This window comes from Salvelinus namaycush, chromosome 40 (genome assembly GCF_016432855.1).
Source record: "Salvelinus namaycush isolate Seneca chromosome 40, SaNama_1.0, whole genome shotgun sequence".
Lineage (NCBI taxonomy): Eukaryota > Metazoa > Chordata > Actinopteri > Salmoniformes > Salmonidae > Salvelinus > Salvelinus namaycush.
The window spans coordinates 4772215-4790908 of NC_052346.1; the positions used below are offsets into that span (position 1 = coordinate 4772215).

Genomic DNA, 18694 nt, shown 5'->3' on the forward strand with positions numbered 1-18694 from the left:
AGTACCGAACAGCTCACATTATTTAAAGTGGAATGTAGTTGTATTTATTTCTAGTCCTGTACTTCTAGAAAGTCCTCCTCTGTCCTCATCTTAATAAAACGGCTAAGATTACAATCCGTTAGCATGTATGGACTACTTAATGACTCTGTAAGCAGCAGAATGATACATTTCACTTGCAGCAGCTCTACGGAGACAGAATCAGTTGAAAATTCCCAGAGTTCTCCCCCTCTGTCAGTTAGTTATCTTGTTTGTTCTGTGGGCCAAGCTACACAGCATGGAAAAGGCCCCACAGAAAGAACAGACTGTTTAACGTTCTTCCCACTGCCCAGCACTTGAACACATAACAGCAGTTACGCAACAGCTCTCCTGCTCTGGCCCCCCCAAAGAGTCAAGATCATCTCCGCCTGTGTGCCGGTGTGGTTGACACACACTTTCCGCCATTTCTTTTCATACTCTATAAAATTATAAAAATGTATGGATGAATATTCCTACAGGACTATGACAATGGAGACTCCCAGCTGGATTCCGCTGAGTTCCTTAAGTTCCTCCAGCACAACGACACAGCCATCAACATTACCTCATATGCTGACGAGGAGAACAACCGCCTGCTCAGGTGAGCCCCGACCACTGGCCAAGGGTCAGTAGCGCACAGCTGTCAATCATGACAGGTGTAATGCATTCTAAAGGCATTGATGATGCATTGTAAGTCATGCGCAAGCATGACCCGATTATAATGTCTTATAATCATGTCACAATGATGCATTCACTTCAAGTAGTAGCAACGTCATGATTGTTTATCTCTCAACATATTGGTATCTCGGTAATGTGGGTTTCTGTGTTGAATAAGAGTGCTTACTTAAAAGACTAACGACTGTACCTGGCAACCATTTGTTTTCAATTGCTGCTTGAAGAGAAGAGAAGCTATCTCCACCAACACATTATCATATTATAAATGGGGCTCAGCACTTAATGAGCTCCCTAAGCAAATTAGCAGGGTTTTAATTTCCAGCGCCAAATCAGGAACTTAACTTCAAAATAAGTTAAATAGCCATTTTCTGGGACTAACACTAATTTAATTGTGTTGGAGCAATTGAAAGCAATGACAAGGCCATGATGAAGCTACTGCTTGCACTGCTAATAGGTATTTGGTTGAGTTCTTTCAGTGAATCGGTTATTGCCATATTGATATAAAACTACCGTATACAGAAGCAATGGCAACCTGTATAATACATCAATATATGCTATTCAAATTCTGTGGAATTCAGTTGTTCACTTCTTGCCCTTATCAAAGTTTTCTAACTCTGATGTTGAACTGTTCAGTTGTTAGTGTCTATTCACCCTGCTGCACCTTTGCAGCCATGGTGAGTGTGCTGTAGATTACTACAGTTGTGACTGTATGGAATCATCAAATAATGTAATTGATAAGACTAGGATGAGGGATGTAGATTTGTTATATCACAGTTGTTTACATGGTGACCTCGAGACGGTGTACAGGGGCAGGGGGATGGGCGATTTGGGAGGGGGGGCTGAAAGTGCTGTTTTGGCAGTTCTGCTATGGTGAGGCGGCTTGTTTTGATGGGAAGTGGTGGTGGGTGTGGGTGGCAATGGGGCTGGGGCTCAGTGGCACCACACTGGCTGCACCACACCCTCTCCCATGCGGGCGCAGAGAGCGACACAGGGATTTGGGCAGTATCAACTCTCATTCATGTGTGGAATCTTCCTCCCAATTTGTGTCGGCTGGCTATCTGGGGTCATCTGTGAGATAGACCAGAGTTAAAGGGCAACTGGACTGGCATTAGGCCCAGTCTAAGGAACATTGAGGAACATTTACAGTGCATTCGGAAAGTAGTCAGACCTCTTCCCTTTTTCCACATTTTGTTATGTTACAACCTTATTCTAAAATGGATTAAATTCATTTTTTCCCTCATCAATCTACACATAATGACAAAGCAAAAACAGGTTTTAAAAAATGTTTGCAAATGTATTACAAATAAAAAACAGAAATACCTTCGAACGGGGTATGGTAGGAGGTGCCAGGCACACCGGTTTGTGTCAAGAACTGCAACGCTGCTGGGGTTTTCAACGTTCTACAGTTTCCCGCGTGTATCAAGAATGGTCCACCACCCAAAAGACATCCAGCCAACTAGACACAACTGTGGGAAGTATTGGAGTCAACATGGGCCAGCAACCATGTGGAATGCATTTGACACCTTGTAGAGTCTATTCCCCGACGAATTGAGGCTGTTCTGAGGGCAAAAGGGGGTGGGGTGCAACTCAATAATGTTTTGTCAACTCAGTGTATATACATTAGCTCCAGTGAAATGGTAGTAACAGTAGTCTGTTTTACTGTATTTTCCTCCTGTGTCTTATTGGTCCTATTGTTCATGACCCCACCTCTCCTGTTGGTGTCTAGGAGCCTGTGTGTGGATGCCCTCATCGAGCTCTCAGATGAGAACACGGACTGGAAGTTGAGCTTCGATGAGTTCCTAAACTGCTTCAAGCCTGGCTTCAACCCACCAGAGAGAAGTAAGACTTACACCATATACAGTATCTTCCTGTTATGTGTTTTTTTATGTCCCATGTTCAATCCCTACGTTTTAAAAAATGTGATTTGATTATTAGACCATTTTAAAAACACATTTTTAAAAAGACACGTTCATAAATGAAATACTGTTACCAAAGAAAATATAGATGAAGATGTCCAGAAACTGCTTCTCCAAAAAAGATCCCCGATTACGCTTGTAGGCAATGTCATGGCAACGTTAGCTATCTATGGTTATGCGCAGAAACACGTCATCGGGTCTATAGGTTGTGCCTATAGATTGAATGTCACGCCTGCTCCCGCTCTCAGGCTGCCCAGCGGTACGCACTCCTGCCACCATCATTACGCACACCTGCTTCCCTCGTCACGCGTCTCAGCGATCATTTGGACTCACCTGGACTCAATCACCTGCTCTCATTACCTCCCCTATATCTGTCTGTTCACCAGCTCTGTTCCCCGCTTCAGCATATTGTCGTCATGGTGTTTTGTTCCCCCCGTTCTGACGCTGTTCCTGTCCTGTTCCATGTCCGTTCATTAAATTGTTAGGTTCTAATCTTCAGAGTAAAAACTCTACGGACACTATGAAAGCTTAACCAAGTTTATTCTTCCCAGAGGATCAATACAGCTGCATCAGGCGACCACGTATTCACACGAGCACTGATATTTAACTATGAGTCTCCTCCTACACATCTGAACAGCCAATGCACCTCTGTTGCTAGACAGAACCTTAGTGATATCTGTTCTTCCTCACTTCATCTGACCTGACCTCTGCCCCAAAGTGATCACTCCTCCCCAACTCATGGCTGTCATGGTGACTGGTACCAGACTGTGTCTCTTCTCCTCCCAGAGGATCCCTCCCATAGGATCCCTGATGGCTAACAATAACATATCCTGACATAATGTAAACGTTATAGATTACTCTCTTTTCCTCAGTGACATGAATAAGTATATTTCCTATTCTCAGAACCCAACAAAATGTTAAACTCCCTGTACCTGCTTCTCGTCATCAGCGTCGGTTCTTACATTTAAAGAACATTTACAAATAAGGAAGAATTTTCACTTCTCCTACTGATTTCCCAAAACCCGGTCTGGTCCGTTGAGACTGCTTCGCACGGCGCTCCCGAAAATATTGGCCACTTTGATCTCTGGGTTTGAAAACTCTGTGCTGTGACTGATCAACATGTAATTTCCTGTGATGTCCATTGACTTCCTGTTATCTGCTTCCTGTAGAGTGTGCCCTGGAGGATGAGACCTATGAGGACGGGGCAGAGACTCAGGTGGAGTGTAACCGCTGTGTCTGTGCCTGTGGGAACTGGGTCTGCACAGCTGTGACCTGTGAAGGTGAGACTAGCTGTCTCACACCTTATAGTAGGACCTTACTTATCTGGGTCATAGTGTGAGGGGATTGTGCGCTAAGATGAATTATGTTCTTTCTCTCTCCCTCTCTCTATTTATGTCTGTCTCTTCCCTCGTGTTATCTCTCTCTTTGGTACTCTCTCTCTCTCTCTGTCCGTATTGGCTTGTATCTCGCTTCCTCTGTCCCCCCCTCCTCTCTACCTTTCTCTCTCGCTTTTCTCTCTCTTTTTCTCTCTCTCTCTATTTCTCACTCCCTCCCTCCCTCCCTGCAGGCACAGATAAGGTGCCTGCTGTGGAGAAGACTGAAGGTGCTGACCAGGAGATGACAGAGGAGGAGTGGACACGGCGAGTGGCTGAGCTCAACAAACATCAGGTTAGTCTGGAACCATGAGTAGCACATTACGTTTCACTGCTACTTGTTAAAGGGGCAATCTGCAGTTGCTACATACATTTCTGGACTTATAAATAATGATATGTACCCATTGATTCTGTCAGGGTTGTGTACGGCGAAGTAGCAGAGTCAAATGCAGGACACAGGTGTTTGAGCGAAACACAAAACGTTTACTCAAAAATCACAGCAAAATTCCACAAAGGGAATAATTACAAAACATCATAAGAAATAACAACAACCACTAACGTAACAAACAATCACGGACAAAACAGAAATGAAAGCCAGAGGGTTAAATAGGGAACATAATAGGGGAATTGAAACCAGGTGTGTAATTATGCAGACAAAACAAAACGAAACAGAAAAATGGATCGGTGGTGACTAGAAAGCCGGTGACGTCGACCGCCGAACACCACCCGAACAAGGAGAAGGGCCGACTTCGGTGGAAGTCGTGACAGTACCCCCCCCTTGACGCGCGGCTCCAGCAGCGCGACGACACCGGCCTCGAGGACGACCCGGAGGGCGAGGTGCAGGGCGATCTGGGTGGAGACGGTGAAACTCCTGTAACATAGATGGATCTAGAATGTCCTCCACCGGTACCCAGCATCTCTCCTCCGGACCGTACCCCTCCCACTCCACGAGGTACTGAAGGCCCCTCGCCCGACGCCTAAAATCCATGATGGCTCTTACGCTATACGCCGGGACCCCCTCGATGTCAAGAGGGGGCGGAGGAACCTCCCGCACCTCAGACTGCTGGAGCGGACCAGCCACCACCGGCCTGAGGAGAGACACATGGAACGAGGGGTTAATACGGTAATCAGGGGGAAGTTGTAACCTATAACAAACCTCGTTCAATCTCCTCAGGACTTTAAATGGCCCCACAAACCGCGGACCCAGTTTCCGGCAGGGCAGGTGAAGGGGTAGGTTTCGGGTCGAGAGCCAGACCCGATCCCCCGGTGCATACACCGGAGCCTCACTGCGGTGGCGGTCGGCACTCGCCTTTTGTCTCCTGATGGCACGTTGTAGCCGTACGTGGGCAGCGTTCCAAGTCTCCTCTGAGTGCCGAAACCATTCATCCACCGCAGGAGCCTCAATCTGGCTCTGATGCCATGGTGCCAGGACCGGCTGGTAACCTAGCACACACTGAAAAGGTGATAGGTTGGTAGAGGAGTGGCGGAGGGAGTTTTGGGCCATCTCGGCCCAGGGGATGTAAGCTGCCCACTCCCCCGGCCGGTCCTGGCAATAGGACCTCAGAAACCTACCCACATCCTGGTTTACTCTTTCCACCTGCCCGTTGCTCTCGGGGTGGAAACCTGAGGTAAGGCTGACCGAGATCCCCAGGCGTTCCATAAACGCCCTCCAGACTCTAGACGTAAATTGGGGACCCCGATCAGAAACTATATCCTCAGGCACCCCGTAGTGCCGGAATACATGGGTGAACAGAGCCTCCGCAGTTTGTAGAGCCGTAGGGAGACCGGGCAAAGGAAGGAGACGGCAGGACTTAGAAAACCGATCCACAACGACCAGGATCGTGGTGTTACCCCGCGACGGGGGAAGATCCGTCACGAAATCCACCGATAGGTGTGACCATGGTCGCTGTGGAACGGGAAGGGGTTGTAATTTCCCTCTGGGCAGATGTCTAGGTGCCTTGCACTGTGCACATACCGAACAGGAGGAAACATAAACCCGCACGTCCTTTGCTAAAGTGGGCCACCAGTACTTCCCAGAAAGGCAGCGCACCGTCCGACCGATACCAGGATGACCAGAGGAGGGTGACGTATGAGCCCAACAGATCAAACGATCGCGGACATCAAACGGAACGTACAGACGCCCAGCTGGACAGTCATGTGGAATTGACTCTGTACGTGACGCCCGTTCGATGTCCGCGTCCACCTCCCACACCACCGGTGCCACCAGGCGAGAGGCTGTAATTATGGGAGTGGGATCTGTGGACCTCTCCTCTGTATCATACAGCCGGGACAGTGCATCTGCCTTAACGTTCTGGGAACCTGGTTTGTAGGTAAGGGTGAAATCAAAACGGGTGAAAAACATGGCCCACCTTGCCTGGCGAGGGTTCATTCTCCTCGCTGCCCGTATGTACTCCAGATTGCGGTGGTCAGTCCAAATGAGAAAAGGGTGTCTAGCCCCCTCAAGCCAGTGTCTCCACGCTTTCAGAGCCATGACAACAGCCAGCAACTCCCGGTCCCCCACATCATAGTTTCGCTCCGCCGGGCTGAGCTTCTTCGAAAAGAATGCACAGGGGCGGAGCTTTAGTGGCGTACCCGAACGCTGAGACAGCACAGCCCCTATCCCCGCCTCGGACGCGTCCACCTCAACTATGAATGCTAAGGAAGGATCAGGATGCGCCAGAACTGGAGCCGAGGTAAACAGAGCCTTCAGGTGACCAAAAGCCCTGTCCGCCACAACTGTCCACTGCAGTCGCACCGGTCCTCCCTTCAGCAGTGAGGTAATGGGAGCCGCTACCTGACCAAAACCCCGGATAAATCTCCGGTAGTAGTTGGCAAACCCTAAAAACCGCTGCACCTCCTTTACCGTGGTTGGAGTCGGCCAATTACACACGGCTGAAATGCGGTCATTCTCCATCTCTACCCCTGAAGCTGAAAAGCGGTACCCTAGGAAGGAGATGGATCGTTGGAAGAACAGACATTTCTCAGCCTTGACGTACAGGTCATGCTCCAACAGTCGACCAAGCACCCTACGCACCAGGGACACATGCTCGGCGCGTGTAGCGGAGTATATTAGAATGTCATCTATATACACCACTACACCCTGCCCGTGCAGGTCCCTGAAGATCTCATCCACAAATGATTGGAAGACTGATGGAGCATTCATTAACCTGTACGGCATGACGAGGTACTCATAATGCCCAGAAGTGGTGCTAAATGCTGTCTTCCACTCATCTCCCCCCTTAATACGCACCAGGTTGTAAGCGCTCCTGAGGTCCAATTTTGTGAAGAAGCGCGCCCCGTGTAATGACTCGGTCATACTGGCTATGAGTGGTAGCGGGTAACTGTATTTTACCGTGATCTTATTTAATCCTCGATAATCAATACACGGGCGCAAACCTCCATCCTTCTTCTTCACAAAAAAGAAACTCGAGGAGACAGGTGAGATGGAAGGCCGAATGTATCCCTGTCCCAGAGATTCGGTGACATATGTCTCCATAGCCACCGTCTCCTCCTGTGACAGAGGATACACATGACTCCTGGGAAGTGTAGCGTCTACCAAGAGATCTATCGCACAATCCCCCGGTCGATGGGGTGGTAATTGAGTCGCCTTCTTCTTACAGAAGGCGAGTGCCAAATCGGCATATTCGGGAGGAATGTGCATGTTGGAAACCTGGTTTGGACTTTCCACCGTAGTGGCACCTAAGGAAACACCTGCACATCTACCTGAACACTGACAGGACCATCCCTTGAGAGTCCTCTGTTGCCACGAAATAATCGGATCATGAGAGGCCAACCAGGGAAGACCCAACACAACAGGAAACGCAGGAGAGTCGATCAAAAAGAGACTAATTCTCTCCTCGTGATCCCCCCGCGTTCTCATAGCAATGGGCGCTGTGACCTCCCCAATCAGCCCCGACCCCAAAGGACGACTATCTAAGGCATGTACAGGGAAGGGAACATCAACAGGAATAATAGGGATCCCTAATCTATGTGCTAAAGAGCGATCAATAAAGTTCCCAGCTGCGCCTGAATCTACTAGCGCCTTATGCTGGGGATGTGAGGAAAACTCAGGAAATTCTATATGTAACCACATGTGCGCAACAGAAGACTCTGGGTGAGTTATGTGCCTACTCACCGGAGATGACCCATCAGTGCTCCGCCTGCTACCTCGACTTCCAGGAGAAACACCCCAGCACCGGACAGCAGTGTGTCCTCTGCGTCCACAGTTGGTGCATGGAGTGGTCCTCCCTCCGGTCTCCCTTCTAGCAGCCCCTCCTAACTCCATCGGTGTAGGATCCAAGGGGCTGGGTAATGGAACGGGCGGACCCTGATCTGGACGTCCGCGGGAGGCCAACAGGTTATCCAGCCGGATAGATAAATCCACCAGCTGGTCCAGGTTAAGAGTGGTGTCCCTGCAGGCTAACTCCCTACGAACGTCCTCTCGTAGACTACACCTGTAGTGATCGATCAGGGCCCGCTCATTCCATCCCGCACCAGCGGCCAGAGTACGGAAGTCCAGGGCGAAATCTTGAGCGCTCCTCATCCCCTGTCTGAGATGGAACAAACGCTCTCCCGCCGCTCTCCCTTCAGGTGGATGATCAAAGACCGCCCGGAAGCGGCGAGAGAAGTCATCATAGTCATCCAGGGTTTGACCCTCTCTTCCCCAGATGGCGTTGGCCCACTCCAGGGCCTTACCAGTCAGACAGGAGATGAGGGTGCCCACTCTCTCTCGTCCTGAAGGGGTCGGATGAACAGTTGCCAGGTATAACTCCAACTGTAGGAGGAACCCCTGACACCCGGCTGCTGTACCGTCACACGCTCCTGGGAGCGAGAGCCGAATCCCACTGGGTCCTGACGATGGAGGGATGACCGGTGGAGTAGGGAGAGGCGCGGGTGGGGGTGATGGGGTATGATTTACCGGGAGACCTCCTCTCTCCCATCGGTCCATTGTCTGCAGCACGCGATCCATGGCGGTCCCTAAACTGTGTAACATGGTCGCGTGCTGTTGAACTTGCCCCTCGACTGGGAGAGAGGGGCTGGCTGCGCCTGCTGACTCCATTTGAAGTTTGGGTCCGTGATTCTGTCAGGGTTGTGTACGGCGAAGTAGCAGAGTCAAATGCAGGACACAGGTGTTTGAGCGAAACACAAAACGTTTACTCAAAAATCACAGCAAAATTCCACAAAGGGAATAATTACAAAACATCATAAGAAATAACAACAACCACTAACGTAACAAACAATCACGGACAAAACAGAAATGAAAGCCAGAGGGTTAAATAGGGAACATAATAGGGGAATTGAAACCAGGTGTGTAATTATGCAGACAAAACAAAACGAAACAGAAAAATGGATCGGTGGTGACTAGAAAGCCGGTGACGTCGACCGCCGAACACCACCCGAACAAGGAGAAGGGCCGACTTCGGCGGAAGTCGTGACAGATTCTTAAAGAGTATAATTTGTAAATGCATCACGAGCTTAGTTCAACTGTCACACTCCATCCGGACCCAAAATGTAAGCTTGTTTAACTCCTATGTTTGTAATCAAAGTAAATGTAAACAACATTGTGTAGCCTCAAAACATGGTTAAACTATAATTCGGATATAATGGATGGTCAGTCCTTACATCCATAGCTCTGTCTATTGAAATTGAGAGTGGTTACAGTACATTTCTCCAGCCCATCCCTCAGCTTTTAATCAAAAGTGTTATTGTTTCAATTGTGTATTGCCCCTTTAAGTAACAGTATAGGTCAATGAGGCTGTGTACTTATACAACACACACACCTGTACTTAGAACTTTATGAGGCAATTACTGTAATAATCAGAGCCTATATTTGGCTAAGTTTACATGCCCATGCTTCTAGGTATGTCTCACTTTTTGGCTGCGTCTTTACTGTACATCAGACCTGGGTTTTGCTTTCTTTTTAATACTAGGCACATTTGATTGAGCCTGCCTGGGGTGCCAGATGGGCGGCGTTTGCACATTTGGGACTATTCCATTGGTTCCATTGTGTCAGGCAAGCTCAATCAAGAGCAGCTAATGCATTTTAAACGATATGAACCCATGCTGTATACACTGTGTATCATAAGGGTACGTGCACTACAGTAGCCAATACTCTTGTTCCTTTAACTCCTGTTAGGAAACTGTGGAGAAGATGAAAGTGAGCACTAAGGACATTTAAGAGAGAGAGCGAGAGAGAGAGAGAGCCCTCTTTCAGTCCCACCATCAACAATCACTATCTGGCTGAAGCTTTGGAGCTTGTACTGTTGCTAAAAGAAATGCATCACTATTGTTTTTAGTTTTTATATTTTAAAATGTTAATTATTATGATTTTTTTTTTAACTGTACCAATGTCTATTATAATACTATTGTGTAGAGGGGAGACTAGTTGAATTGTGTGTACTGTACCTACAATCACAGTACTGTTATCCTATTTGAGTAACACTCCGCAGCCTTGGTAAGAATCCCTGTCACCTAGTGGTGGGTTAATATTTCTATTCATTTGAGTTAATGTGTTGTTTTTGTTGTCTGTCAAGTCAAACGAGCTCATCTGTAGAAAAGAGAAGAGTGTGTGAATTGGACATATAAAGAAAGCACACGTTGTACGAACTACTGTGAGAAGAAAATGACTTCACAGTGGCCACGTCACAGAGGATTGAGATGAGCAATCCAGCGAGAAAGCATAATCCGATGCTTTGACCTTACAGGGTGCTCTTCCAGACACCTGGGTATTTTATAGGGCCAGTAAATCACATGAAGGGTGAACACATGGCTGAGTTGTAAATGTACCTGAATACCATTGTAAATCCATCAACAGACTGATTACACTTGCCTGGCAGTGTTACTGCTCATATCGTATCTGTAATATATACAGTAAAACCCAACGACCCATAACATCTGACGGTGCCAGGGTTCAATCTGTTAGGAAAAGGACAATTAAGAAAGTCCGCACTCAGTCTTAGACAAGAACATGTATACCATCTCTATTTTCTTGTCTATGCACCAACAATATGACAAGAATCTATGATTAGATGTGTGCCGGGTTTCCTGCTTTTTCAAGGTAAAGTGAGGATGCTAGGGTTCAATCTGTAGGCTGCATGTCTATACTGATGAGGTAACGTTGTCCCATCTATTTACAAATGTCTTTTCTATCATGGGGTTGTAGAGTTATTACTCCATAACATGAATCGAATGCCAAAGCACGAGCCTGGATACTGATTTGGATTGTGAAGTGAAACTGAAGAATTCAGTATGGATCCAGGCTACCGAAACACATAGATGGTGCTTGTTTGAATCACTGTCCTGACAGTACTGTATTGCTAGGAGAGTTCGTGATAACGTTTGTGTCTCCTTCTCAAACCCAGCAATAAAGTTGATCAATTCTAGAATGTTCGGGGGGAAATATTTCAAGGATGCCACAGATGTGAACGAACTAGAAAAATATGTTGATGTAGTGGATGAAATGTAATTGTGGATTTGTAATGTACAGGATAATAGTACTTGATAACACAAGTACTCCAGTGCTATGGGTCACTCTTACTAATTTCAAACACACGATTGTGTGGTCCGTCTGAGACAAACATCATCTGTGCATGCTTTGCCAACAGTACTGCAATTCATTTGATCGTTGATGTTTCGTTTGGAAGCTGATGCATGTCGGTCTCTCGGGATATAGGTGCTTGGATTGGACAACTTTGTTCGGCACAAGGATTGGGAAAAACTGCCAAAACAGCTTCTACAAAACATTTTTGATGGCATAACTGAAACCAAAGTTCAAATGCAAGATACCTGAAGTACATTATGTGCAGTACCTTTTAGAAAGTAAGTGCCTTACATTTTCACTGAGACCTAGGGGATGTCTGTCACTATGAAACCATGCCAAATGTATGGTCGAATTGAAGTTGGTAGCCTGTGTTTCTTTTGTTTGCTATGTGTTATTGTCTCACTTTTAGAATAATACCAGCTCACTATGTTCGCTGTTACAGGATACTTTTAATTAAACATTAACTCCCTGTTGATTTTTAAGACTACTGTACTGTCAAACAGGTATGCAAGCTTTATACATGTCAATAAATACATTTAATAGATGTACTGGAATGGTTATGCACATTTTTATTGATACACTTTTGATTGAATGTGTGTGTACTGGGTGTGGTATATGGCCAATATACCACGGCTAAGTGCTGTTCTTATACACGGCGCAACGCAGAGGGCCTGGATTCAGCCCTTAGCCGTGGTATACTGGCCATATACCACAAACCCCCGAGGTGCCTTATTGCTATTATAAACTGGTTACAAAGTAATAAGAACAGTAAAAAATAAATGTTTTGTCATACCCGTTGTATACGGTCTCATACACCACGGCTTATAATGGTCATTATATCATTTCACATGTATTTTATGATTTCACATGTCTCCAGACCTTTGTGACATAAGGTCTACCACTAAAACTATTAGGGCATATTACAAACTATTAGATATGGTTCCTCGTCGGCTAATAGAAACGAGAGCTGGGGTTTCCAATTGCAAAGTTAATTGACCATGTATTTCAGTGTGAAAACAGATAACTGTTTACAAAGCATCCACACACGCGCAAACTTGATTTCTGGACATAGAGACGTTCTGTGGCATCAGAGCAGGCAGGCATGCATGCACGGGTTAATTTCAACTGGGGGCGGAGAATCTAAAGCTTGACCAGCCTTGAAACACCGACGACATGTGAATTTGATGCCAATGTGACAGCTGTGCGTGTACGGTCTGTGGTGTGACTGCGGTCTGTATTTAATGGACATTTATTTGCAGATTAGCAGAATGCGTAGAGAGGCTTTATACGGTCGTGACCAGTGCTGAAAGAACTTAGACTTTCTAAAATAACATTTAATTCATTCATATGTTTGAACTAGCTGGATAGCAATTGGTATTGAATATGGAGCTGTTTGCAACAGTTGATCAGGGGGGTTGCATTTTGGACATGTCCCATCTGAATCTGGAGAGCTTAAATTTGGACACTGTCGGTGACGAACGGAGGAGAGTGACCCAACAACTCTACCTGTATAACAACCGACTGACAGTGTTTCCCGCTTCGGTATGTCTATTCTCCAAATTGGAAGTTCTGGATATAAGCAACAATGGATTAACGGTTCTTTGTGAGGACATTCAACGTTTGTCAAACCTCAAAACACTCATAGCCAAGAACAACCGTTTGAACGAATTTTCGTTCCCAAAGGAATTTGGGTCCATGCAGATAGACACATTGAACTTCAGTGGGAACATATTTGAAGAGGTGCCCATTCAGTTTCTAAAACTCCAGCGATTAAAATATCTGTCTCTTGGGGGTAACAGACTCAAAGCTATCCCCGCAGAGATAGAAAATGTTACCAGGTAAGACTACTGATACATTATAGCGGCAATAGAGTTTTAACAATGTAGGCTAACGGTATTTGTTACAATGCAACTAACTACCTACACCATAGTACCCCATTTAACGTTAATTACCATTACCATGCAATCATAGGTTTTATAGGCACTTAATATAAAAGGGGACTTTTAACAAACAACTATCTACGCATGACGAAGTGAGGTTGTTGAAATTTAGATGAGCTTTAATCTTTTAAGCTTCTGAGCTTATACACTCTTTGCTTCTAATAACGTAACGTTGGGACACTCAAATGTGAATAAAGAAATCGACACATCAAGATTACGTTGCCCTTATCATATATGTTTGAGTCATTTAGCATACACTCTTATTCAGAACGACTCATAGGATGATTGGGAGTCCCATATGGCGGCGCACAATTGGCCCAGCGTCGTCCGGGTTTGGCTGTCATTGCAAATAAGCATTTGTTCTTAACTGGTTTGCCTAGTTAAATAAGGGTTAAATACAAATAAAAAATAGGAGCCATTAGGGTTGAGTGCCTTGTTCAAGGACTCATCGACAGATTGTTCACATAGGTCAGGGATTCGAACCTGCCACTTACTAGCCCATCACTCTTAATCGCTAGGCTACCTGCGCCTTACCTGATAATAGCATGCCCATAATAACCATTATGTAATAGTAGGCTAGAATATTAAGCTCTGTTGCTGTCCTAATGAAATGCCTGGGGCTGCAGAAGTACAGCGGTAATTTCAAGGAATTTCAGGAACTAGATGGTGGTGGTTAAGATAACGGGCAAATAAGTTTGCATAAAATCAATGCTGTTGCTGTATTCAGCTAGATAGGTTCCACGTGAGCATGTGGTTCCTGATTATGTCCTGCATGATGGTACAGGAGCCCATAGTGTCCATCTTGGTGCTGCATTGACACAAATCTTTGGAATCAGCTCGTCAGTGTAGCTTAGCCTGTCTGCCTGGCTGTGTGCCATGTTACAAAACAAGGTCATTTGACAAATTGCCTGGCCACAGTGGGGGACTGGCACTGTGAGAGAGGAAAATGGGGGGTTTAGGATTTGGAACAGAGTGGAGAACAAGTTATAGAATAAAGATAAGATGAAAAGGTCCATTGGACACCCCCCAAAAGCCTACAGCCGTTTCAGACTGTATTGTAGCTAAGTTAGCGGCTGTGCTATGCATCATAAGGCCTCCCCTCTTGACGTTTCTCTCATAGGATCTCTCGTTCTCTCTCTCTCTCAATCTCTTTCTAAAAGGAGAAGACGTTTTACAATCAGAGTTCTTTTACAATCATCTCTTCTCTTCATTCTGTATCTCTTCCGTTGACATAAATTGTCAAACACTGGAGTTAAATTCTTAACTAACTCTCCCTCTATCTCCTCTGTTTTTCTGCTGTTGTCAGCTTTATCAGAGAAAGTTGGCAGGTGTTCGTTCTGCAGGTGTTCAAGAGTTTAGTATGTGTGTAAACTTATCACAGCGGTTCTCCAAAAACAAACAGACCACTCAGTCCAATCTTTGAACCCTGGAATTTCAACATCTTCTGGATTTAGACAACTGTTTGGCTATTCTTGACCTTTGAACATTGTGCATTATATAATCCACATAATAATTCACATTTCCTGTTGCTGCGGGATTATTTTTATGCTGTAGAAAACTGGTTCAAATTAAGATACTACATCTGTATGTTAATTTAGCAATGTTCCCTGTCATTCCAAGCGTGAAGAAAACATATTTTTTTTCTCTGATCTGATGCAGTCTGGAGATGCTTTATTTGGGTGGGAACCTCATCACCTCCATCCCACCAGAGCTGGCCAGCCTTCGCGGTCTCAGATACTTGGTCCTTTGTGACAACCGGATACAAAGTGTACCCCCCCAACTCACCAGGTGAGGGCCATCCCATAAGAGAAACACTGACTTTACATAATTTATTAATTTGACTGACAGTTTTTTTTTTTTTTTTACTTGGGTCTCCTGTGTGTCATAAGACTGTGTTAGCCTGCTGAGCTAAAGCCATGATTCACTGTCATGTCTGAATATGTCTGTTTGTAGACTCTACTCCCTGCGCTGCCTCAGTCTCCATAACAACCTACTCACCTACCTACCGCGTGAGATCCTCAGCCTGGTGCACCTGCAGGAGCTCAGTCTCCGTGGCAACCCCCTGGTGGTCCGCTTCATCAAGGACATGACTTACGACCCTCCCTCCCTGTTGGAGCTGGCCGGACGGACCATCAAGTCCTGCAACCTGCCCTACCCCCCCAATTACCTGCCTGGAAACCTGGTGCACTACCTGGACCTGGCCAGCAAGTGTCCCAACCCTAAATGTACTGGTAAGTGGAGGAGAGGGGACAGGTTTAGGTTACATACTTATGTACTAGTATTTGTGAGTGGATCAGAGAAGGCTCGTCCAGGGAGGAAGAGGAGGCTGGTCCTCCTCAATAATTTGAGGGAAATTTCAAATAAAACATATTCAAAAATCCTGTTTGAAAATAAATCAAACCTTGAGATATTTGTATTGCTCTCATATTGTTGTGCTACTTGTCTTCTTCCTCTCAGGTGTGTACTTTGACTCGTGTGTGAGGCACATCAAGTTTGTGGACTTCTGCGGGAAGTATCGGCTACCCTTCATGCACTACCTGTGCTCCCCAGAATGCACCTCTCCCTGCAGCTCCAACCCGCAGAGCGACGCTGAGTCGGAGGACGAGAAGTGCGTGTCGGCCAACAGGCTGCAGAGAGTGCTTCTGGGATAGAGGAAAGTGGAAAGTGAAAGGACCTCGAGTTCACTGACACACATACTGGATGATGGACAGTTTCCTTGACTCCCAACTGACCTGACTAACCCAACTTCTCCTATGCCATACACGATAAACACCGACACTGAGCTGTTCACCTACAACTTTCAACATGAGATGTAGAACTCCTCAAGGACTGATTGTAACGTATATTAACCACAGTTTATAATTGATTTTTTTTCGAGCCGTAGTGTTTTAAACATCTAACTGAAGCTTATGGAGGACTGATTTTGTTGTACTCATCAAATGTATTTTCATGTAGATCCTCAGTTTGTAGTTTGTGTTAACATGAAGGGATGAATGAATTGTATGTAAAATTGATTTTCTTTACAATATAGATTCAGAAACGCAGAATGTGTTCCATGCTTTTTTTTAATCACCTCTTCTTAACAGTTACCCTTTAATCGTCATACTTCTGTTGACACTTTGGCTGCTCGCACATGCAGTCCTAATATAGAGTAGTCTCTGTCGCCTGTAGCATTTACACACCTTCCCTTCCCATTAATGCCTTCCCTTATCTCACAAAACAACATTTTGTGTTGTTACAAACCAAGGGGAAAGTTGTGTATGTTAATGTGATGATCTCTTGCTCAAAGAGACTAATCCAGAGCTTGTACTGTGAATTAAATGTTTTACATTGGTTTGATTATTTTAAATAAAAAATGTATTTGAATAAATTTTGAAATGAATATCTATATATTATATCTGTTTATTTTATACATACAGTATATAATTGACACGAGTACTCTTCTGTTAACTGGATACATAAGATAATGCTGTTTTTTAAAACTAATTTGTTATTGAACCTTTATTTAACTAAGCAAGTCAAATTCTTATTTACAATGATGGCCTACCAAAAGGCAAAAGGCAAAAGGCCTCCTGCGGGGACGGGGGCTGGGATTAAAAAATAAATCAAATAAAATACAGGACAAAACACACATCAAGACAGGAGAGACAACACAACACTACATAAAGCGAGGCCTATGACAACAACATAGCAAGGCAGCAACACATGGCAACACAGCATGGTAGCAACACAACATGGTAGCAGCACAAAACAGGGTACAAACATTATTGGTCACAGACAACAGCACAAAGGGCAAGAAGGTAGAGACAACAATACATCACGCAAAGCAGCCACAACTGTCAGTAAAAGTGTCCATGAATGAGTCTTTGAATGAAGAGATTGAGATAAAACTGTTCAGTTTGAGTGTTTGTTGCAGCTCGTTCCAGTCGCTAGCTGCAGCGAACTGAAAAGACGAGCGACCCAGGGATGTGTGTACTTTGGGGACCTTTAACAGAATGTGACTGGCAGAACGGGTGTTTTATGTGGAGGATGAGGGCTGCAGTAGATACCTCAGATAGGGGGAAGTGGGGCCTAAGAGGGTTTTATATATAAGCATCAACCAGTGGGTCTTGCGACGGGTATACAGAGATGACCAGTTTATAGAAGAGTATAGAGTGCAGTGATGTGTCCTATAAAAGAGCATTGGTGGCAAATCTGATGGCCGAATGGTAAAGAACATCTAGCCGCATCTAGCTGTTACCCGGGGCAATAATTGTGGCAATAATCATTCCAATGTGAAGAATTTAGCATGTTGATAATAAAGTGTAATACTGCACGATATTGTTTTTGTTCCATTTTATTATATTTCTGTGTCCGGGCTGCGTTAAAGTTGGCCCTCAGGCAACAAAGCAGGCCCAAACCATAATGCCACCGCCTCCATGCTTTACGGTTGGTATGAGGTTCTTCTGTTCAAAGGCAGTGTTTCTTTTCGGCAAAGATGGCGTCTGGCATTGCGGCCAAACAACTCCACCTTTGACTCATCTGTCCAGAGCACATTGTTCCAATAGTCTTGGTCTTTACTCAGGTGTTGTCTGTCAAATGTCAGTCTTGTCTTGATATTATTTTTTGAGAGCAGAGGCTTCTTCCTTCCTGACCACCCATGTAGGCCAAGTTTGTGTTTGTGTCTCTTTCTGACAGTTGACTCATGCACTTTAAAATTGATTGTGGCAAGAGTGGCATGTAGATCCCTTGATGTTACCCTGGGGTTCTTATTGACTTCTATGAGCATCTTTCGGTCAGCTCTTGGGCTGAATTTGGTGGGACGACCTGTCCTAAGTAGATTGCCTGTGGTTTGGAATTTTCTCCATTTGTAGATGATCCGTCGGACAGGGAAATGATGTACTTCGAAATGCTTGGAAATGTATTTGTAACCCCTCCCAGACTCACGGGCATCAATAACTTTTCTTCTGATGGCCTCGGATAGGTATTTTGATCTTTGCATGATGTGTTACCACACACCCATGTGTTTAATACCAAACCAGACCAAGTTTCTAATCTTTACGGAAGGCTGGACCCTCCCAAGGTACTCTCTAATGATTTCTTAATAATTGTCACCGGTTTGGGTGCACCTGATCCTAACTTTAGCCATTTTAGGTGATGGTAAAGGCAGTGGGGGTCCAAATTATTTCTGCAGAAGGAAATTATATTTTTGTTTATTTTAATTGCATAACAAAGTAAATGTTTTTGTGTGTTATTTGT

General features: G+C 45.3%; 2 protein-coding genes across 2 annotated transcripts in view; both read left to right on the forward strand.

Annotated features, from left to right (window-relative positions):
* The window catches only part of LOC120033745 (follistatin-related protein 1-like), a 25335-nt gene extending 13271 nt beyond the window's left edge, over positions 1–12064 (forward strand). The window contains exons 7-11 of the mRNA XM_038980197.1: positions 495–613; positions 2414–2526; positions 3773–3883; positions 4171–4271; positions 10113–12064. Coding sequence (XP_038836125.1) covers positions 495–613; positions 2414–2526; positions 3773–3883; positions 4171–4271; positions 10113–10154 — 486 coding nt within the window. The 3' untranslated portion in view covers positions 10155–12064. The remainder of the gene's footprint in view (positions 1–494; positions 614–2413; positions 2527–3772; positions 3884–4170; positions 4272–10112) is intronic.
* A 637-nt stretch (positions 12065–12701) lies between these two features.
* Positions 12702–16846, forward strand: LOC120033744 (leucine-rich repeat-containing protein 58-like). The gene is made up of 4 exons (XM_038980196.1): positions 12702–13354; positions 15116–15244; positions 15410–15687; positions 15914–16846. The coding sequence occupies exons 1-4, from the start codon at positions 12900–12902 to the stop codon at positions 16105–16107; spliced, it is 1056 nt and encodes a 351-aa protein (XP_038836124.1). The 5' UTR covers positions 12702–12899; the 3' UTR covers positions 16108–16846.
* Positions 16847–18694: the final 1848 nt, after the last annotated feature.

Coding starts and splice junctions, on each gene's coding strand:
- LOC120033744 (XM_038980196.1), top strand. CDS start 12,900: ATGGAGCTGTTTGCAACAGTTGATCAGGGGGGTTGCATTTTGGACATG. Junction 15,245..15,409: donor GTACCCCCCCAACTCACCAG/GTGAGGGCCATC, acceptor GTCTGTTTGTAG/ACTCTACTCCCTGCGCTGCC. Junction 15,688..15,913: donor TCCCAACCCTAAATGTACTG/GTAAGTGGAGGA, acceptor TCTTCCTCTCAG/GTGTGTACTTTGACTCGTGT.